This window comes from Sinocyclocheilus rhinocerous, unplaced genomic scaffold, assembly GCF_001515625.1.
Source record: "Sinocyclocheilus rhinocerous isolate Xijiao unplaced genomic scaffold, SAMN03320098_v1.1 scaffold2338, whole genome shotgun sequence".
NCBI classification, from domain to species: Eukaryota; Metazoa; Chordata; class Actinopteri; order Cypriniformes; family Cyprinidae; genus Sinocyclocheilus; species Sinocyclocheilus rhinocerous.
In genome coordinates, this window is record NW_015644013.1 from 540,547 (window position 1) to 565,075 (window position 24,529).

The window sequence follows — 24,529 nt, forward strand, 5'->3', positions numbered from 1 at the left end:
AAAAGATGTGGATATTTTCATTCAGCTTTCTTTTTATAATCTATATTCAAATCTACACAAAGCTGATGTTGCAGGGTGATTGTGAAGCAAAGACCAATGCCCCATTATAAAAGTGCCAGGCAGTACTAAATACCAGTGAGTGCAGCAGGGGTATTGGGTAATAGCCTCAAGGTGAGGGCGTGCACAGGGATGAAGTGTACTGACCCCAAGTGACCACCATGATTCAGGGGTCAAAACCTCACTTCAGGCATCTGCTAATTTGGTGGATGAACTGGCCTGCGTTTTCGCAATTATCAGGGAACATGTGTGTGAATGCTTCTCAGGGGACAGAAGACAGAGGCATAAGGGAGCAGCTCGGGCTGGGAAGGGTGAGATAAAACATTTGAAAAAATAAAATAAAAAATTTGTTAGAACTGGTCCAAGTATCAGATGGGCAACCCCTGGTTTTGCAAATATTAATGACCTCACGTGACCCGAAGCATGAATACAAAAGACAACACGACCTAGTTGTTCCTACCACAGAGCCTTCAGAAGTGTCATTCATGGCAGCTCACCATGATCATATAACAGGCTTTTACTGGCCAGGCATTTGCAGTAACATTCACAGATGGTGTGCAACTTCCCGTGAACACAAAAAAGCCCCATTACCTCAAAACCACCATTGTGTCCTTTCCTTTTGATTGAGGTACCATTCAAGTGAATTTGTATGGACTTGATCAAGCCATTAGAACGCTCAGCACAGGGGCATCACTCTGCTAGACTATGCAAGCTGATGCCCAGAAGCAGTAGTGATCTGTACCACTGCAGCAAAAAGTGTAGCGAAGGCTAGGTGTGTGAATATATCTATATATACAGTATCTATATCTATACACATATAATGCATTTGTATATATAATGTATATTTCATACAAAATATTTTAGATTATCAAATGAAATACAACATAACACAAAGGCAACATGATTAAAGGAGTAGTTCACTTTCCAAAATGTTGGGATCCGAACAGTTGATGAGTACCGTTGACTTCCATAGTAGGAAAAAAAAATACTATGGAAGTCAATGGTGCTCATCAACTGTTCGGATCCCAACATTTTTCAAAATATCTTCTTTTGTGCTCAACAGAAGAAAGAAACTCATACAGGTTTGGAACAAGTGGGGGGGTGAGTAAATGGTGACAGAATTTTCATTCTGAAAGTGAACTACTCCTTTAAAATACATACATTTGATCACTCATGTGAAAAACTAATTGCCCCCATAAACTTAAAATCTGGTCTTGCTGCATAAGCCAGATGCACTCAAGCCTCAACTGACAGAATGAATCAGTAATCTTCCATGTTGTCCTTTGGGTCTTTTGTGACTTCTGGATGAGTCCCCGCTATGCTCTTGGACAACATTTTGGAAGGTCGGCCACTTCTGGAAAGGTTTCTTCTGCTAGTTTTTCTGTTTGGAGATAATGGCTCTCACTATGCTTCTCTGGAGTCCAAGAGCCTTTGACACAGCTTTGTAACCCTTCCCAGACTGATGTAGTTCCATCACCTTCTTCCTCATCATTTCTGGAATTTGTTGTAACTGGCATAGTGTGTTACTGGGTAAGACTCGTTAGCAAACATCATACTGTTGAAAAAGTTTTATTTAAGTGTTGATTTAATTGAAGAGAGCTGGCAGTAGTTAGGCCTGGTTGTGTCTAGTTCAGTTGGACCCCATTATAAATGCAGTTTCATCTATTTGGGAATTAGTAGCTACAGGGGCAAATACAATTGCACACAGGCCCAGCTGATATTAAATAACGGTTTTGGCTTCAATAAAAAACATTATGATTTAAAAACTGTATTTTGTGTTTACTCCGGTTGCCTTTGTTTGATGTTAGATATTGTTTTTATTTCTAAAACAAATTAGTATAGAGTACAACACAAAAACAGAAGAAATCAGGACAAACACTTTTTCACAACACTGTACGCGCACACACACACACACACACACACACACACACACACACACACACACACACACACTTGTTGGGTTTCCATGTTTTATGGGTTCATTCCATTGGCCTAATGGTTTTTTATACTGTATAAATCATTCTGTATGATTTATAAGCTGTTTTCCTCATTGGGACCAAAAAAACAAAAGGACAAGGATTTTGGATATTGCCATTTTTTCTCAATAACGTAGGGTATACACAATTAAACAACTGAAAAAAATGCTGCTTAATTTTATAATAATTTTATTATTATTTATTTTATTTTTTTACAGAAATAGCCTGTTTAGTGACCTAACTGTGCATTCCTTCATTAAACAGCTGCAGAACTTCAAGACATCAAAGGACTGATATCTTAATTTCTTTTCCACAAACTCACTGTCAGTCCATGTGGGTTGAGAAAGAAGTATGGTTTTCAAAGCACAAGGAGACACAAGCTCACTAGCTTCTTCCCACTGATAATCTACAAGAACAATTTGCAACTCTCATAAAATAACACATTTTCCTTTGTAGGAAAACCACTCTGTTTTTTCATTTCTTTTGAAACTACAGATGATGCTGTCCCATTAGACTGTCCACGGTGCATCTGCTGCTTCATTATTACCATCATAAGCCATTTCCCCTACATCTCCTCCAAAGTCAAAGGACAGGAAGAATTCCATGGCAGTGGTTTCTTCCTGGCACAGCTTGCTCGTGTGAGCATGTGAAGACACGTCTCTCCACATTAGGCCAAATTGTCACTCTCCTCATTATCTGTCCTTCATATTTCAGGACGAAAATAGAAGTGAAATGTCAGTATTAGCATCCTAAAAATGGTTTCTATGCTCTTAGCCGCATCTGAGTGTGGAAGCAGACATGAGATGTAGAAAACTGTAGAGAAAAAGCAATAAAGAATGGAAGGGATGTGGATGGATTTGCATGTAGGGCGTATGGCCAGACTTACAGCTTGAGAACTCCAGGGGACATGAATGTTCATCCATCGGAAAGTTATTCAGTTTAAGCTGGCACTCTGCATCAATGGTCAACCTACAGACAGAAATTTCCTTAATTAAAAGTCTTTTTATAAGCCATTTCATTAGCACACCCCGCATTTATATGGACGGCGCTAGAATACGCTGATGTACACACAGCAGCACAATAATGAAACGACTGACAAATCAAGTGCTATTAACGGCAGACATGCATTATAATTGTTATAATTGGATGAATTCTTCCTGAAAGCAAATAATCAGTCTAGAGTTGCATAGTGAATCAATTAAACAAGTCAGAATGAACATCAAACCGTGATCAGCTGTGAAGTGTTTTATCAATGGTACCCAGCAAAAGCTACCCAGATAGCAAGGCGATGTTGAGTTTTCGCTCAATAAACTCCTAATTTGCTGCTTATTGATAGTAAGAGAGGTAGTCGTTGTAGTAGTTTTGTTTAAGTATAGGGTAGATCTAGAATATGCTCATGCATTAATACCGTATAAGCACTAATTTACGAATGCCAAGAGGGCAGTGAAAGGACATCTTTTGATGTTCTTTAAAAAAGAAGAAAACAGAAGGTGGTCAAAATCAGTGTTTCACGACATTCCTTTGAAGAGCAGCTGACATCAAGTACATTCAATGAGGGATCCTCGTTACGGTTGCATTTAGTTACTGAAAACAAATGCAGTCACCAATGTTACGTAAATCTGTTTATTCACAAAAAAAGTCCATAAAATGTTGAGGTATTTTCCTATGCTAATGACTCGAAAGCAGCACGTTTAGCCTTTATCTGCGGTTTTTATCCAGTTATTTAGAACAGAAAGGATGCTCACTGTACATGTGAGGGACTCAGAGATAACAATCCAAACGACGACAGAGAGAGAGAGAGAAAGAGAGAGAGAGAGAAAGAGGATCCATTCAGAATCACTAATCACTTACTCCCTTCAAAGTCTTTACGATTCACTGTGAAAGCTGTTGAGCACTGGAAGGTGTGTGGCCATCTGAAACTCACTATTAGAGCTATTTTTTTATTACAAAATGTATTTAGAATGAGGTTAGAGCATGGCAATAATGATTACACTATATAAACCCTTCACAGTGCCCTCCGAAGGCAACAATCGATGGGAGTGTGTATGTGTGCGTGAGTGTGTGTGTGTGTGTGTGTGTGTGTGAGGGAGAGTGAGAGAGTGAGTCTGGTGAACAGTCAAACAAGACTACACTTATATACATTATTATGAAACTTATATTTTGGTAAATATTTTAATGATTAAACAAATTTGTAATCATTATGCAAGGTAAGCTACACAGAAAAAATATCTGACCACACCCAAACCTTGAATTATTATTATTATTATTATTATTATTATTGTTTTGCAAACCTACCAAGGGTTTAACATACTAACGATTAAATGGACTTGCTCTCAGGTGACATTTAATCAAAAACAAACAAACAAACAAACAAACAGACAAAAATAAATAAATAAATAAGGATCACTCCTGAAGCATTGTAATTGTATATATATATATATATATTTAATATGTATATTTATTAGTGCTATCAAATGATTAATTGCGATTAATCGCATCCAAAATAAAAGTTTTTATATTGTTACATACATATATAAAGTTTTTATACATTATATATGTATGTGTATTGTGTATATAATAAATAAATAAATAAATAAGGATCACTCCTGAAGCATTGTAATTGTATATATATATATATATATATATTTAATATGTATATTTATTAGTGCTATCAAATGATTAATTGCGATTAATCGCATCCAAAATAAAAGTTTTTATATTGTTACATACATATATAAAGTTTTTATACATTATATATGTATGTGTATTGTGTATATTTATTATGTATATATAAATACACACACATACAGTATATATATTCAAAATATTTACGTTTATACTAGGGCTGTCATCGTTAACGCGTTAACGCATGCAATTAATTTTACAATCCTTAACGCGTTAAAATAATTTAATGCAATTAACGCAAAATTACTGAAGCACAATTTTTATTCTAATCCTTTAACCCAATTTTGCTTCTCTGCTAGCGATTAGATCATTTTAAGCCGCTAAATTCCGGGAAAACTTTCAGTCCAATGATCCAGTAAGCGAATGCATTCAAACAATCCGTCCAAAACAGCACTAATATAAAGAAAACCAGGCTGATTACATCAGAGATTGCAGAGAGAACAGAGACTCGCGTCGCGTTTTCAGTGAATTATTAATTCCAGTGTGTTTCGCTTTTAAACACGAGTTCTGTCATATTCTGTGATTGTCTCTGAAGAACGCGAGGCCTTACACGTCGCGCGCTGTCTGAAGTACAGACTGAATGGATTGTCAACACATCCCACCGCTGTATGGCCAGATGAGACGCAAACTACGTTTTCTCGACTGGATAACCAGTCTCTCTAGTAAAGTTTTGATGGATGAAGACTGCAATCAAGGTAAAGACTTTGTATTTATGCACAGGCACAGACATTTCCGTACATTCACGTTGTTTCCACACACATTCACTATAATGTTTTGATTTGTCATGTTTATGTTGCTGTGTTTAGTTATTCTGAATGGATCCGTGTACTGTAGTAGATATATGCAGTCAGCAGGCAGTTGGTTTAGTTTTTTTTTGGCATCTCCATGTGGTCCTGTTCGGTATCACAACTTGGCTTCTCCAAAATGTAAAAAATCTCTTTGGTGTTGCACTGTACACATACTATAAAATTCAGTTTTTTTTTTCTTTCATATGTGCTTATATGGGCTCCTTATATCATTTGGTTCTTTGGTGTTCTTTTGGAGTTTCTAAGTGTCCTTTTTTTGGAAAGACATCTAAATTTATCTTGAAAAAAGCTTGCAGAAAATATAGATTTTTGAGAATCACCCTTCAATCTTTTGGTTTACTTTGCTGGATATAGCAAATGATGACAAAATAAACATTTGAAACAAGATAAATGGTCTATGCTTAATTTCATGAAGTGTGCGATTAATCACGATTAATAATCACGAAAAGAAAAAGGATGTGATTAATCCGATTAAAAATTGTAATCGATTGACAGCCCTAGTTTATACATTTTTATATTCGTATTCTTATATTATATTATATATAAATATATTTAATATATAAACATAACATATTTTTCTTAAATATATGCATGCATGTGTTTGTATTTATATATACATAATAACTATACACAGTATACACACATATATTATGTAAACAACAACTTTTATTTTGGATTCGATTAATCACGATTAATCGTTTGACAGTACTAATAATTATACATATACAGTATATTAGGACTAGTGTCCTTTTTGTCCCACTTTTACTGTATTTTTTTCTTTATTTCCTTAGCTACATTTTGTCTTTAATTGGTCAGGACTATTGAAATGTTAAACATGATTTTATTGCTAACATTTCATTCGAGTTGTTTTCAGTGTTGCTAAAACAACAGTGATTTAGAATCGCAGTATAATGTTGATTCAGGGACACTACTGTTTTAATATTGCAGTTGATTCTTTTTGTTAATTTCAATGATCATTCAAAATCAACAAGAATCTAGAATTAACATCAGCAACTACTGAAATTGTAACACTGTTTCAACATTATCTGAGAGTACAGAACTGATATTGAACCAACATTACTTTGTAACTAATTCAGTGTAATTTGCGTTCAACATTGACTTTGCATTGTTTCAATGGTTGCTTGCTATCTGGGTACGCTCGGTTTATGCATGATAATTCACAATTAGAAAGTGCATTTACCTTAAAGTGTACAGTATACGCCCGTCGTTCCATATCCGAAGCATGCGATTAGGTGTGGTGATCCAGTGGGCGTCTGCCTTCTTAGAGTTGCGGAAAAACGTGTCAGGGATCCAGATTTTTCCCACCATGTTGCTGTTGAGACGCAGAACCTTCATGGTGCTGTTGAACTTCAACCGCCTGTCATACCACGTCTGGGCGAAGAAGATGTCAATCGTGTACTCCTGAGGAATCGGAAAGGGCAGACCTTTCAGACATTTGTGTGATTGACAAAGGCAAAACCAGTGCTTGAATGCATAGCCCTTAGTCCCAATGAGAATAAGTATTCAACTTTGAGAAGAGAAGGGATTTGGATCATGAAATGTGGAGGATTGGCTATTTTAAACAAGTTTGGTGCAAATGAATTAATACATAAACACTGATTAAATGCATGTTAAATCCTAATCCTGGTGCAAATTCAAACGAACACGGGAGACAACAGACTGTAGGATAACACTCGTTATCTGTTTCGTACCGTTTCATATGTACATGTTTAGGGACTGTCACAGCCCAAACTCCTTTTCTTACAGATGCATACAGTACCATACAGAAAAAAAGTTGCCAGTAACACTTGTGTTTATTTGGAGAACAGCCCACATCTCCAATGCATTTAATGGCAACAGGCCAAGCAGCATTTCTGTCCATGTTACAGAAAATGGGGACAATTGCAAATAGGAATTATTGATTACTAACAAATTTCATTATATTCTATAAGTATTTGGGGTCTGTTTCAAAATGACAAAAAATGTCATGCACACAGAAATATTATACCATGTATGCCTTTTGCAACCTCTTAAACTCTGTATTGCTGTCTTTTATTGCTGGAGTTCTAAAAAAGTGCTGAACAGAAATAAAAATTATACAGAAATAAACATTCTATAGAAATAAACATTAAATATATGAACCCCCTTGTTTTCAAATCAAACATATCACCACTTTATCAACAGGTCAATCTTAATAATTTGTATCTAAAGATTTGCTGTATTATAGATATAAGCCCCTTTCACACATACAGACAGAAAATTACTGGTAAATTGCCATAAAAATTGCCATAACTTCGGTTTGAAGTCGTGTTATGCGATGTCTCTGGGCCAAAAGCAGCTGCATGAATGTGAACGTTTGACACAAAAATTAAAACATTAGCAAAAACACTGATCGCGTTTACCCCTCCGTGTTTACAAACACAACACCGGCAGCCGCAGCCGTTAAGAGATCATTTCTGGTTAATATTTTCACAGAATTTACCAGTATTTTGAAACCGATGTGTGAATGGTGCTTAATCGGAAAAAAGACGGAACGCCGTTGCCTGTGTCAACAGCATTTTTGTATTTACCGGTAAAGTCGTTCTGGTAATTTTACGGCAATTTACCGGTATTACTGTCTAAAAATGGGCTATAATTTCCATTTTGTTTCCATTGTTTCGGTTTTCTCTAACTGTGTTTATTTGCTGTTTCTGTTCGCTTCCATGGTTTCTGATTATGTTCACCTGTGTCTTGTTTAGTTGCTTGTTATCTCTTGTGTGTATATATAGCCATATGTTTCAGTTGATATTTGTTCATTATTTGCTAATTTGTTTAGCTGTTATGTTTGTGGTTCCCTTATGGTTGTCTCATTGTTCTTGAATTATCTTCTTGTCTAAAAAAAGCTGCAATTAGATGCTCGCCTCAGTCCTGGGACTGACAGAGAATACTGGACAGTATTCACTCCTTTAATTGTATATCTCCCAGAATTACCTTTGTTTGGACATACAATGTTCAGTTACTGCAGATATCCTGAATGAGTATCTATAGAAGCCCGTTTCCGCCACTGAATATATAAAAAAAAGGTCATTGTGAAAATTTTTCTCAAAATTCTTATCTTTTTTTCACAATTCTGACTTGCAATTGAAAGTTATAAAGTCATTGCATGATATGAACTCGCAATTCTGAGAAATTAAAGTCAGAATAGTGAGAAAAAAAATTCAGAATTGTGAGATATAAATTGTAAGAAAATAGTCTTTTCCCCCCCTCAGAACTCGACTTTATAACTCACATTTGCAGGTTCATATCTCAAAATTCTGAGAAAATTCAGAATTGCAAGAAAAAAGTGAGAATTGTGAGATTATATGCCTCAATTCTGACTTTTTGTCTTGCAATTGTGAGTTCATATCTCACAATTACGGCTTTTAAACTCACAACTGTGAATTTATATCACACAATTCTGAGAAAAAATTAAGAATGGTGAGATGAAAAGTTGCAATCGCCTTTTATTTTTTATTCAGTGGCAGAAACAGGCTCCCATACAAATCATTATAGAATGTAAGCATTAATAAACATCCAAAATAAATAGGCTACAAAAATGATAGATTGCATTGCAATTTGTAATATCACTCTGACATACAGTATATGTAAGAATACCAGCGTCACAGCTTTCAGTTTCTAATGTTAATAACATTTGTGTATAAAAAATATGTTAATACATTATAAAATAAAAATGCATTTCCTGAAAGAAACACTATATACTTTTATATTCATAAAAATGTGTTAGAGGATATCTCTTACCATGTTGATGGCATTTACTGGACCAATACTGTTGACAAACATGTCTGTGTGGATCACGATTGGTTTGACTGTAGAGAGCAGTGGAGAAAAACAAGAAGAATGTAAAATTAGTTCAGTTAGTTCAGAGTAAATTTAACGAGGTTTATTACGGTAATAACAATGGAGTACGTTTTTTTAAACAAAAAACAATCAGAGCACATGAAAAAAGCCAGATGAACATATTATCTGACACTCTTGTTAACATTATATACTGACTTCAAAGGATATTCATTAAATCTCAATTTGTGTTCTACAGAAGAAAGTAAGTTATAAGGACAACATAACACTGAGTAAATTATGACAGACTTAGTTTTAATGAGATTTTTTTGGTGATCTATGCACATGTTCCACTAACATTACACAAACAGAAAGTTAATAGAAAACGTTTGTCAACACTAAATCTGTGGTTGTATAATTTAAAACAAACTTCTGTTTAGGAAATGTTTTGCTTGATATTGTCTAATGCAATGGAATTCATATGACAGAGGCACCTATATATACATATTTACATGGAGCATGGATGCTAAATATTTAGAATGTAATCAACCATTAAAGGAATAGTTCACGCAAAATTAGCATCACAGCCCAGTTTTCATTTACAGTTTTCACAACAAATTCACAAAACTAAAACTAACTTTACTCATGGTTGCCAACTTTGGTTGCATGTTTGGAGTGAGATTTTAACGACAAGGGCTGAATCAATGAATAAAAAAATAAAAAAAATAAAAAAATAATTAAATAAGTATGTAAGTAAGTAAGTAAGTAAGTACAGACACATTTCTCAAATTATCTTCTTTTATAGTCCACAGTAGGGGTGTAATGGTACACAAACAGGACGGTTCGGTACATATCTCGGTTTTGACGTCATGGTTCGGTATGGTTTCGGTACAGCAGCAGGAAAAATACTAAACATAGTTTATTTTTTATTTTTTATTAAACAATGTTTTACTGAACAAATTGCTATTTCTTTAAATAAATTCAATTAGAATTAACATTTTCTTTAAATCTACCTCATTAAAAAAAAAAATCTACCTCTGCTCTAAACTATAGGGAGCCCTTTTACTTTAGGTTACGAAATGCTCTTCTCTAGGCTTAATTTCTCTGGTGAACTGACAAGCTGTTGGACACTGAAGACTTGCCTGAGGTAAATAAAATGTTACGTAACATTTTGTTTACAAACCGTTTTAATCGCATCTTTCCGCGAGTGAAACACTGATTGTGCGATTACACGAGGCATGAGATGCTAATTCATGTTTATTAGAAATAAATTCTATGTTGAATCAAATCAAATATTTCTTTCTGAAGCTACTTAAAAAAAAAATGAGAAAAGCATCAAACTTAAAAAAAAAATGTAATAAAAAATTAACTGCACATCAAATCTGGCTGAGTAATTACCCCAAACGATAATTTAATCTTTTGTAGTCATTTCTCAGCCAAATTTGATGTGCGATTAATTTGCGATTAATTAGATTAATCGGCACATTGTGTAATTAATTCGATTTGGTGTAATTACTTAGATTAATTCGACTTTTAATCGCTTGGCAGCCCTAGAATACACTTTAGAATTAGGGAATGCACAGCATTTTTTTTGTTATTTGATGAGATTTAGTGATGTAGCGTGAGAGTGTGAGACTGAGCTTGAAAGTGTGCGTACAAATCAGAGGAATCATTTAAAATTTGACAAATCAGAGACAGTTCTCTGTATTCCTTCAAAGAAACGTGCCACACATCAGACATAGACCTAGACAAAGGCACTGATTTTGGCTGATTTTGGTAGATTGGCAAAAGTCATTTTCACAAAAAGCTGAAAATAAAAAGCTTTTATACAATTTTGCACCAATTTAAGAAGCCTCAAACACACATATGACATAGGGACAAAAATTTATTAATTGTAGCCATGAATTAAGAATTTGTTCCCTTGATTTATGAATTTTAGTTAAATTGTGACAATGAATTAACAGTTTTTTCATTTGTGGTCATGTTTTAATTCATTCCCTAGTTTTGATTTGGAAATTAATTACTACAACATGTCCATGATTTACAAAAACGAGGGAAAGAATTAATACATCCTGGGGAACAAATAAATTAGTGGCCACGACATATATATATATTATCCCAGCATGTCATAAGCATGGCTCCGTACCGATTCCCTCATCCACCCGTATGCAAAAACTCCACCGAGGCTATTTATGATTTAGCATAACAACTGTGAAATTCAATAAAAGGCAACAACTTTGGCCTAGTTTCTATCTCCATTAATCGAATAACATAATTATCAAATGTACACTTTTTAATATTTTGGACACTGCATATAAAATCCATTTGGCTAAAAAATCCGTGGGGTCAAAAGCTCTTGTGTTAAATGATATAGTGCAATGGAGATCAGGAGTTTGTGTAATCACATCTCATCTAGGGTTTCTGTAACAGTATATCTTTGCCTGTCCATTATTCTGAGTGCTATGCATGCTGAGTTCAGTACATAAAGTGATTACATTCTCTTCATGCTGAAAATGTAAACCGCAGAAGGCTGTGCACTCAAATCTCATCTCATGTGGTCCAGGAATGATAACTTTGTTACTTTTTCTCTTTCTCCAATGTGTGTTTTTGGCCAAAAGATGCATGACTCTTTTTCTCTTTTACCATGCAAACTACAAGAATAAAGTTTGCTGATGGTTTGATGTTTTTGGCTTATAAAACTTTGTCTAAAAGTTTTAATTTCGAAGGTTTTATGGTCAGACAGACAGAGAGTAAGTTAGATGAAGACCGGAAAATCAATAAACACTATGAACACCACATTAAATCCCTTTAGAGCCCATTAAACTTTAACTGACCCTTCGGAAACCACATCAAACCAGTTCAGACCCAAATAAACCTCTTCAAACCCATTAGACATCATAAGAGCACTAAGAAACCTCAAGAGACCACATGTTTCTAGGCATTACTTTAATGCTTCTATAGTTAACATGTAGCTAGCATTGTTAACATATTTCAGCATGTTTGGTGCTTGCACTGAAAGGGCTGTAACCCCTGATGTAATTATTATTCCTCCCCAAATGTTGTCTATGGCAGCACTATGAACTGTAGGACGGAGAATAATGAAATTTGGCACACTTAAAGGGATGGTCCTCAAAAGTAATTTGATTAATTCTGGTGTCTCTAGGGCCAACTCTATTGTGCCACCACAAGTTTAAAAATTCTTAACTTTTGAACCCTTTGTCCTAGAAACAAACTAAGATCTTAGTTTATCTCACGCTGATCAAAGTTAATATGTTACATTAAGGCCCCTTCCATTGCAGTAGTTGTTGAAATACACTGTATTGCATTTTTTCACTACTTCTCCGTCACATTTTGTCAGATGATTAACATTTGGCTCAGATGATTACTGGACCTAGCTGCTCAGAAACGACTGAACGGAGCTTAGCATGGATATTTAATAAATAATAATAATAATGTTTTATTTATATAGCGCCTTTCAAAACCCAAGGACGCTTTACATAAAGTTGATAGATAACATGAACACAAATACAAATATACAGTCACATGATCAAACAAATAAAGCAGACAGAGACAATTCCAGATAAGTAATGAGTTCATAATCAGCTGTTCAACCACAGATGTATTGGTGAGTGTAAAGTTAGAGAATGGATAGGGTATCTGAGAGGCATATGGATCTGAAGGAGCAGAGGAAGATAAAGATTGATAGATATTGTCAGTTTTGTGTATAAAAAATCAGAAAGTTTTCACAGCGGTCAGAAGATCCATTATGAAAGGGAGATGGCGGTTTGATAAGTTTGTTGAGCTCAGAAAATAGGGTTCTGGGTTTATACCTTGCTTTGTTAATTGACTGACGGTTCTTAAAAGTTTAATTAGTTGTTATGCTTTCAGATGATATCACAACTGAACATCTTTATAAAAAGATAAGAGAAGCAGATTTGTTTTTTGGAAAGTGATTTCGAAAATTAAAATAGTATACCCAACACAACTCAAACACAAGTGAACTTAAATAAAACCCCAGCTGAAAGAGTAAATCTGAAAGATGCAGTATTCCCACATTATACGTTGTATGCTTGGACAGTCAAACGGACACTATCAAACACTGAATCAAGGTTTGTAATTGAGAGGGAGTTTAGTGTGTTATTAAAGTTATTAAATCAAAATGTAAAGAGGTTCAGTGGAGATTAAACATGTATTTGAGTCAGTTATTAAACAAAATTACACACTTGCTGAACTACCTTCAGTAGCTCAGATCTGAATGTAAAAAAAGAAACCGAACCTACCTCCGATGTCTGGCCGCAGCTTGTTATCGTAGCCGTCTAGTAAGCTGTTCAAAATATGTGTGACGTCGCTCTCGTACACTTTGGGGGTCAGAACCCACGTTTTGTTTGTCACTTCATCATCATCACTTTCCCAGAGACAATTCCAGATAAGTAATACAAGCAAGCATGGAATTGAAAAATGAGGCAGACAGTCAATTAACATAAGTGAGTTTTGAGATCAGTTTCAAAGGTCTGGAGTGAAGAGACAGCAGCACGAAGGTTTTGAGGAAGTTTGTTCCAGAGCTTAGGAGCTGAAATGCTAAAAGCCCTGCCACCCACACTAGAAAGTCTGAACTTGGGTACTGCAAGCAAATTCCCAGAACTCGATCTTAGAGTATGCATAGGGACATACGCGTGAATTAATTCAGAGAGGTACAAAGGTGCAGAACCATGACAATCTTTGAAAACTAGGCTGAGTATCTTAAACTGAATATGATAGATAACGGGAAGCCAATGTAATTGCTGTAGGACAGAAGTGATGTGGGCTGATTTTTTGTGTAAGGGCATGAGCAGCTGCATTTTGAATTAGCTGTAAGCAATTAAGTGCTTTGTTAGGTAGGCCATATAACAAGGAGTTACAATAGTTCAGGCACGAAGTTATAAAAGCATGAATAACAGTTTCAGCATTTTTTAAATTTAGTGATTGTTGTAAACTGACAATATTGCGAAGTTGGTAAAAACAGGACTTGACAAGCTGGATGATATGGGGTTCAAAGCATAGTGTAGAATCAAATAGTACACCAAGATTACGTACTGTAGGGGAAGGATGTACTATAACTCCATTGATATTAATAGAAAAGTCCAGATGAGAGGAGACAAAGGATTTTGGGCCAACTAACAGAATCTCTGTTTTTTCAGTATTCAATTTTAAGAAATTCTGAGCAATCCATACTTTAAGATCATGTAGGCAAGATGTTAAAGAACTAGGAGGAAAAACAGAGTTGGGCTGTGGTCAGAACCCACGTTTTGTTTGTCACTTCATCATCATCACTTTCCAGCTGGACAGAGCTAAAGGGGAAAGAAAAACAAAAAAGTGAATCAAAGTGGCTAATCTGTCACTCTTTTACATGTCCTACTTTCAACATTTTCATAAATGCACTTTTATTTCTGTGGTCTCTAGAATGTAAGCTCATGTTGACTTTGGATTGACAACATACAATTTTAAGAAATTCTGAGCAATCCATACTTTAAGATCATGTAGGCAAGATGTTAAAGAACTAGGAGGAAAAACAGAGTTGGGCTGTGCAGAAAAATAAATTTGCGTATCATCAGCGTAACTGTGGAAATTTAGACCATGGCGCTTGATGATCTGACCCAGAGAAAGCATGTAGATAAAAAACAGAAGTGGACCAAGAACAGATCCTTGAGGCACTCAAATAGGCTAATTTTCCAACTCCCCTAGAGTTAAACAGTTGAGTTTTACCATTTTCGAAATTTCTGTGGTCTCTAGAATGTAAGCTCATGTTGACTTTGGATTGACAACATAGCAGATGTCCATCTGATCTGGTTCTGCTCTTATTCATGATCTTGTTAACAAGCCGTCAAGCAAGTATACTGTAAATCTTATTTTCCACCTGAAAGCAGACACATTTTGCTGAAATGTTTTCCAAAGAGCCACTAATGAATGTTTATCTAAATGACACAGTTTGTGAAGGAAGGAAGGAAGAGGCTTCAATGTCCACTCAGATGAAGAAGAAAATTGTTTTCTTTACTTGAAATACTGGAGTGCAATCATGTAGTTTCATCTACATTTTGATCACCGTTCTGACCGTGGGACTTAAACTTGCCCACATTCAAGTGTTAATAAAAAAAGAATGCATGAAGCTAGAATAAAATGGTTTGTTTTTATAAAAATCAGAGGTTCTGTTCTTTCTTTTGACATATTGCATGTTCAGATAGTCATACAACACAATATTCTGGGGCACATGAACATTTTGTGAAAATGATAAAAAATGCTGGCACCTAATAAACTACAGGAATTATTTCAAGAACACTTGACTGATCTCTGAATCATTTTCATAGAGCACATGAAAATGTTAACAATGTTCATCAAAACAGAGAAATCAATTACATACAAACACGAGGTATCTAAAATAGCAATTATAAATGACAAAAAATAAAAAGCAATGCTTCTCCTGGGCTTTACACAACAGATGGAAGCAGTTTCGGATGCACGTGTTCTTAACTACTGAACTGAAAATGGCTGCTGTGATTTCCATAATTGGACACGTGACCGTGAAACGCAACAAAGTTTTTTAAAAGGCCATTTAACTAGAACCATAAAAAGGGCGCCATCTCGAGGAGGACAAAGATAACGTTCAGTCTTTGCAGAGTGTGGGTGTGCTGGTGGAGGCTGGAGACAGACAGACGTACAATAATAATGTTGCATTAGAGGTGGAAATGTGCTCTCGCTCCGTCTTTCTCGCTGGCAGCGCTCCCAGAATCAGATTGTGAGGGGAAGGTGCGACAAACGCAAGCCTCTGTTTTGCATTTACAACATTAATTAATGAAACATTTCAGAAAGGCGAGACTGTAACACTTTCAAGGCATTGCATTGTACATTAATATAGTGAAAACTAAATATACTAAAATGTATTTGAAATGCATTTATTTCATGCTAAGTATACAAATACATGTACATATTTATGTACTGAATGAAAATACCCAGCAGTTGTACTTGAACTGATATACTTCAAGCCTGCTAAACTGAAACAACTAATTTTGTGCTTAATGCACTTTAATAGCGTCGAAGTAGTGCTAAAGTCCAACTAAAGATATATTGAAGTATATTTGATTGTGCTATAGTGGCACTATTGCAAGTTTACTTCAGGTACACTTTAAATATCTTACATTTAAAGGCTGATATCATTCAAAGATCATACAATCTTCATCAGCAGTGACATTAAAACACATTTTAGGCTTAATATTAAGAAATGTGCATTGTGTACAAGTAGTACTCCAAATAAAGTTTAATTATATTTTTTATACCAGTAAATCTTGAGCGATATGTCAGTCAATATGTTAATAGATTTGAACTATACTTAGTATGAAATAAATGTATTTTAAATATATTACTTGGCACCTCATCATGACAGTCTTTCCAACAACAAACAGCTTCTGAAGCCCATTTTAAAACCTTCCTGCTGAACTCTACGCATATTCCTTTTAAGCAGTTCACAAAAATGAAGACTTTTAGCGTCCCAGAACAATTTGAACAATAAATTGAACATCAATTAGACCTGTCACGATGATTACATAATTGTCTCATCAAGATGTTAGTGGATTATTACTAATAACTGTGATCATTGGGCACTTTACATTTCAATTACACATTGCATATACAATAATGTATATGTATTTAATTGCATTATTATTGTGTTTACATTATTGTATACTGTATATACAATAATGTAATATATACTCAACTACAGAAAGTCTTCATTCATGTAAAATGAAAGCTTGTGGGTTTAACTGGACTGCCCTAAAAAGAAATGGCAAGAGAACTGCTGCCTTTCAATTAATCACTGATCACTGATCAGTTATCATATAATAACAATTAATTACCTGCAATAATAGTGATAACAGCATATAAGTGACAGGCCTAATATCAATGAAGTTAATATATTTCACACTTTTTTCCAGCAGTTTAATTGTTGCGCCTGTAATGTGAAACTTAAAAAAAAATACCAATATCATACAGAGCTGGAGTGCACTGGAGCTGCTCTTCTATTGAGAACACTAGAAATGGAGAGTTTAGAATGCAATGCACTATACTACATATATTAAGAGTGCAGTTTCAGATGCCTGTTCCAGTAATAGTCATATTAGAAATAAAACCATAAATATAGCCTCAAATGATGATTTTCACGAATGACTCAAGTAGACGATACAGTGATACAATGGCCATGCAAAAAAAAAAAAAAACATTATAGAAGTATTATAGTATGTATTATAGCAGAAGATACAAATAATACTGAATTAGTTTCAGTAGCACAGCTATCCATCATCTTTTTTTCCCATTAGAACAGCTGTGGCCATTTGTAAATGGAATGCTATTTGCTGCGTGATATTGCACACCAGTGTTTCATACCATATTATTTTAATGTATTGTCTTAATTAGAAACACACTGGTTTATATAAGTTAAGCATAACTGTTTTACCGTTTACTGCACATTTTTATTCTTCTCGTTATTACTCTACAGCTGACTCTACAGACTGACATTCACAGAAAACGGCTTACTTCTGCGTTGAAAAATCTTTAAGTTTTAAACAAATATGTCATTAGGACAATATATAACAATAATTTAACATTTAATGATCTATATAAGCATTTTAGACATCACAGATCTCTCTCTCTCTCTCTCTCTCTCTCTCTGTATATATAAATACACTACACGTCAATATACTGAACTATTTATAGAGATTTTAAGCTGTTGACCTAAAAGGATTTCCTATCATGTGCTTTCCTCTGGACAGCATTAGTATTACAGCTGATCTTTTAGAAATTGCTGTTAGTCCCAGGGGCATCAGGGTAATTCCTGAAATTCCTGAAAAAATGTGTACCAAGTTTTTCAAATAACAGTAAATTGCAGAAACCTTTTGGTGAGGAAATGGATCTGATTTGGGGGCACCGAAAGATTCATAAGACTTAATGGGAAATTACTGTCCTAGAGTTATCAGCAAGAACTTGCTATTGTAGTTTGATGCTGTAACAAACAATACCATGTTTTTTGTTTGTTTATCCAAATTAAATTGGAAGAATATATTAGCATCTGCCAAGGATAAGAGGCAAAACCATTTCTAACAATCCCACCAATCTCTATGAATGTTTCTGATGTACAGATGCTTTTAGGGAAGAAAAAGAATAATAATAACTAGAAAAGAAAGGCAGAACAACTATATTCACTGCTTGAACCATTAACAAACACTCTTGCCTGGATTGGAAAATAAGCTTTTTGATTAGCTTTAAATTAAAAATTCCTTGTAGTGTACTTGAGATGCAGGTCTTTATCAACCCCCTAAGCACATAACCAATGACAATAAAATGACAAATAAATGATTTTTTTACGAGTTTAAAGAGTAGGCCACACCATCATTTATTCAGAATCAGTGTTGGGGAAAGATACTTTAACAGTAATGCATTACAATATTGCGTTACTTCTTAAAACAGTAACTAATTGTGTTACTTTGCTACATTTTATGGAAAGTAATTTGTTACTTTTGCCTTACTTTTTTAAACTGATTACATAACTCATGCTACTTGTAATGTACATTACCCCCAACACTGTTCAGAATGCAATGTTAAGCTCAAAATGATCTCTATTTAATATGAACGGTTAACCCAGAGTTAACCCAACCTTTCTTAAAGACACATTAAGGTCTGCGCCGATAGTCTCGTGGGCAGCTTGCCCACATTATAGCTGGTTTAATGTTTTTTGAAGGAAACTAATGGGACATGAGCTGCCAAGTCCAATGTTGGCTACCACAATCTGCGTTTTCTAATTTGTTTTGCAGCCAAAGGTCCTAAAAAGGCTTCATTTTCTTCATGCAAAGTATAATGGTACAATATAATGGCATACAACAATATACTACGAACTTGTTTCAATTTTGCAATGAACTATCTTATGTGTGAGGAAATAACTTGAACCTGACTGCGTGGCTCAGATGGCTTCTGTGTGGTGGTGAGAGCCATTGCATCAGATTTTCATTTCATCCTTATTGAGTATAATGAAATAACATGTCTGCTTAGTGCAACTCAAAAATCAGCCCATGCAGCAATGCAGGAAAACAGTCACCGTAACCCTTTTTGTAAGCTCATAATGAAAAGGAGATGATATTTCCCTTGATGGGATGCTGAATTACATCATCTGGTGCATGTAGCCCACTTATCCATCACTAGGACAAGCAGAAGAAATCAGATGTCCCCATCTACACTGTCCTGAAGATAAGGCGCTATTAACAATACATCAGCTGAGCTGTAATGGCCTTCAGTTCCCTAATTAGATGACCTTTAAACAGTCTGGATATTCACAGATCTTAAAGCTTAATCCTAACTAAATAAGATCGGTCACACTTTATTCTAATGTCCGATTCTCACTACTACTAACAATAAACTAGATCTTTTCCTCAATAAACTCTTAATTTGCTGCTTATTAATATTTAGCAAGGTAGTTGTTATGTTTAGGTATGGTCTAGGATTAAGGGATCTAAAATATGCAGAATGAGGCATTAATATGTGCTTTATAAGTAGTAATAAACAGCCAATCTGCTAGTAATGTGCATGCTAGTTAATAGTTTGAATTGGTCCTTAAAATGAAGTGCTACCATAAGATCACTTTGGAGTTTAAATAGGGTCAGTTTTAATATTCAAAAATAATTATTTGAAAACATTTGATACATTATTGCAGCTTTTGTTGACTGGTTTCGTTTCAGGCCTGTTTATTTTGCTCTCCTAACTATGCATGGTTATATTTTTGGGCTGCAACTGCCACTGATTTATGAAACTGGACCAACATTGATTTTTTTCCTTTTTTAACTACAGCCAATTTTTTACTACTGCCCTTTTCAATTTGTTTTAAGCAAGGAAGTCAAAGACATACACTGTAAAAAAAATTCCGTACATTTTTGTTGTGATTGCCGGAATTTTACCGTAAAAAATACGGTAGCAACGTTTTAGGTTTTACAGTTTTAACTTAAATTTACAGTTAAATACCGTAAGGAATCTGGGAATGTCAATTTACGGTTATTCACTGTAAATTATACAGTCTTTTTCACTTCCAAAAACGGTATACTACCGTAAAATTAATGTCCAATACATGTAATGTCCAATACAGTTTTTCACTGTATATAGTAGGGGAATTTACCGTTAACCATTTAACAGGATTTTACTGTAGCATTTTTACAGTCTTTTACCGTTAAATTCACGGTCATTTTTTACAGTGTAGCACATATTTGTATTTATGGATCAGTAACACTTCAATAAACGTGCTGTGTTCTGGACATTTGGGAAGATGAGATTCACTTCTGAATATCATCTGCGACACACCGCATGCATTTGGGAGTCAACTTTCAAACATCTGAGCTTTGGTTCAGAACATCTTACGTGATAAGGTTGAGGTGTTACTACAGGCCTTGCTCTTAAACCAGCATGCTGAGAGATATCAAAGGCAGCAGCAATCTTTTCATCACACCACAAGTCAGTGTATATTAGTCCCTGTGGTGCGACTCCAGATGAAAATGTCATGTAGTCTTGGGGTGCCGCCGACACGTGCCACATTGACAGCCATCTGATGAGCTTTTGATCCCCTTGAATCTGACACCTGCCTGCTATTCCTTGTTAATCAATGTTAACCTGTTAATCAATCAATGATTTCAGCACTGTTAAGAACAATTACTGCTCCTAGGTTTGCACAGCTCCTGTATTGACAGTTTGAATCCCTCAATAACTGTACACAATGTCTAGCTGTCCTTTCCCAATCAATTATCACTAGCCTATCTCAATTATAGGCGCCTTTCTGGACGGATGCCCTATGTGAAATTGGCTGGGATGTACTGTATGATAGAAACTTGTTATGACATCAAATCTGTGACTGATAGCAAAAATATTTATCGCATTATCCCGACAACGGTAAGCAAGCATTATATTACAAAGTACTGGAACATAAGCAGGCTTTTACTATAATTACAATAGATGCCTTTGTTAGTAATCTCCTCGAATGTAGAAAGCCCATGTGACTGATGCAACTAAAAGGTGATAAAATGCACAATGTTTCATTTAAATTTGTATGCTTAGCATCCCCCCTAGGTCAAAATCCCACCCCCAAAACTAAAAAATGAACACCTACAGTGCTTTGTGATAATGCATATTCAATAATATGGGTGCATATCAAAATAATAGCTTCATTTCAAAATTACTAGTAGTTTTACTTTTGCACGCACTGCACTGGGATCTCAGGGAACCAAACATAAAGTAAATGCATCTCAACAAAACATGACACTTAAGACCCCCTGTCATTTTATTTCTTTGTTTCAGTGCTTTAATGTTATTCTTTGCTTCTAGTGCTTGTGTTGCGTGTCCACGCTCAGACTGTGTAGTTACAGGCCAGGATTCCTCCTGATTCTTCATCAGCAGGTGGAGAGGAGGAGACAATCCCTGACTTAAATCTTCTTAAACAAACGTCTTGACTGAAAGGGCGTCACTGTACACGGCAAAGCTTTTAACTTTAGCCCTTGACTAAACACACTGAGACATAGCATGCTTTTGCATCTATCCTGATTCTGTCCTGAATTTGGTTTAATGGCTGTTTGAATCATGACACACCTCCCGATTGAACACGGTCATTATATAACTAGTATTAGTTATACTATTATTATAATTATTATAACGCGGACTACTCGATAGCTTCACACACCACTGCCTCATTTAGTGATTTTCTGGAGCTTATTTAAAGGGGTTCGCCACCAGCAACGTGTAAAAAAAACAAAAAAAAAACACCTGCAAGCTCCAATGTCGACAGATGTTAATCAGATTGCATCTTCATATTGTGCAAAACATGCACGCATTCCTATACTCCAAGGAGAACAGATTAGAGGAATCCATGGGAAATAGAGCATCACCGCAGACACTCACAGCCACATAACGTATGCGAACCAGCACATTAACGTGATAAACTCGTCTGATATTCTTACCTCAGAGGAAGATGGGCGATTAGAAAAGCCCACAGACAGAGCTTGAGCGAGATCGCGGGGATCGCCATCGCATTCAAGCATTTAGAGGAACAATGAAAAGAAGAAGCCATGATCACCATCTTGCTCTCTCTTCACGCAGACGGACGCGTCCCCTTTATTTACTGCCTTTCTTCGCTATGACACATAGCAGATCGCGTTGGCTTTCGCGTCTCAGAGGCGAGCTCCTTCTCTACTGAAATAACACTGGCTGCTATCTGGAAGTAAATGCAAGACCGGCTCCGGCACAACTGCTAAATGTGTGAATGCAGATGAAGTGTGTGAAAGCGGATCTGATGCACGTCGCTGCAGCAATACAACACATGCGTGGTAGAGATGCAATCCAAGCGCTTCTATTAATACAATCTCTCCATTATATCCAGATAATATTATAGCTACCACGCAAACAACGTCTTACACAAAGCATCAACGCATGCATATTAAGGCGTCTTAATTATGATTACTTTTAAACACAACGATATTTAATAAAAGGTAATCCGAATTGCAGGCTGCGTTAGTTAGTGTCGTCGAACGCGACTTATTCATTCAGAATTTAGATACTGTTTTGTGTAGGCTATTTTGTTAATGCATTTGAGCCATTTATTAATATTAGAATTAAAACACGCTGTTCTTTGACGAATAGGCTGTCTCTCTGCATTTGTACCTTGTAACGTTGACTGTTGTCTGTTTTTTTTAATTTAATTTAATTTAATTTAATTCGTTTTTAATTCGCTTTTCTAGCTTGTTGGGGGTAAATGGATGTGGAGATATATGTAAGAATTATTTAACATGTCCGTGAATGACACAATTAAAGGTCGTGTGTGATTTGGAGTGTAAATAGAGAGAGAGAGAGAGAGAGAGAGAGAGAGAGAGAGAGAGAGAGAGTGACTGTCATGATGTGAGCACAGGAAGCTGTCATTCCTCACAGCATGAGGAAAAAGAGAAGTGCATGGTAATTCCACGTGATATAGGCGACCAATCGCTGCGTACAGCTTACAGATGTCACATATGAGTCTAAACTGAGGTAGAGTGACAGGATTTTAGTGCCAACAGCTATTTATGAGAAGAAACACAGTTTCAGCACCATGTACAAATCTAGTTAGCATCAGGTGGAGGGGATTGTATTCTAGCACCATGGACAGCTCCTTAACTGTCTCCACTGTGAAATCATTGGGGAAACTAGCGGGAAAACACAGTTTAGGGTGGCACCATACATCTATGCATGCATGTGTTTATTTATTAATTCACCACTGTTTTGCAACCCTCCTAAAAATAAAGAGATAAATAGGTCAAATTATTAAATTTAAGTTAACTTATCCGCTAGCAATGGAGAAAACATTTGAATATCCCTTATATAACATAATGTGTCTAATGAATTAGCTAATGTTTTTAAGTGAGGCATTGTGGCTGAATGGTCCATCCACTTCTTTTAGCCACTGGGAAGGGATAAAATAGAAAACAGATTATATTTCACACTCCTGGCCTGTTCTACTTTCCACTGATGTCAGCTTATGAACGCTCAGTATTAGTGCTCTGTGCAAAAGTTAGCCGCGGGACGTTTCGTGCCTGTGGTCATGCTTGGTTTGCTGAGAACACACAGCACATGCATTCATTTTCCTCTAATCTGTTAAATTATCAAAAATCATTTAACTCAAATGCATGTCGGCAGCAACTGCCCAACTATGCTGTTGGTGAGACCATTGCTTGCATATTAAAATGTTGAACTTTTCTGTGTTTTCATATAATCATGTACCTCGCTTCTTAGTTTCATAGGAGAGGTAAAAGGGAAAGTTTGCACAAAACTGTTTAAATAAAATAATAAGAAAAACAGACATTATATAGAGATGACAAAAGAGAAGCTTACTAAAACATGCTGAACTATGCCGTACACATCCCAGTTGAAGAAAGAAATGAGCATCTCTTCTGGGAAGAATTCTGCGGATAAATAATAATAAAACATAAATACATAATGATAAATCCTTCATCCCCTCAGCTTGTTAAATTAGCATGCATGGCTGTTTGTTTCCATCGGCTCTTTTTCAGATGTCGAACAAAGGCTTGCAGAACAAAATAACGTATTTTAACAATAAAATAAAAACCACAGGGAACAAAGAACAGAATGATGGACTAACAGACAACCATTACATGC

The 24,529-nt window shown here is 35.5% G+C and overlaps 1 protein-coding gene across 1 annotated transcript in view; it reads right to left on the bottom strand.

Annotated features, from left to right (window-relative positions):
- LOC107757856 (gamma-aminobutyric acid receptor subunit gamma-2-like) overlaps positions 1 to 22,717 on the bottom strand; it is a 47,638-nt gene extending 24,921 nt beyond the window's left edge. Inside the window, exons 1-6 of the mRNA XM_016575452.1 lie at positions 22,345 to 22,717; positions 14,581 to 14,664; positions 13,618 to 13,742; positions 9,302 to 9,369; positions 6,726 to 6,946; positions 2,920 to 3,002 (exon numbers count right to left, since the gene is read on the bottom strand). Coding sequence (XP_016430938.1) covers positions 2,920 to 3,002; positions 6,726 to 6,946; positions 9,302 to 9,369; positions 13,618 to 13,742; positions 14,581 to 14,664; positions 22,345 to 22,463 — 700 coding nt within the window. The 5' untranslated portion in view covers positions 22,464 to 22,717. The remainder of the gene's footprint in view (positions 1 to 2,919; positions 3,003 to 6,725; positions 6,947 to 9,301; positions 9,370 to 13,617; positions 13,743 to 14,580; positions 14,665 to 22,344) is intronic.
- Positions 22,718 to 24,529: the final 1,812 nt, after the last annotated feature.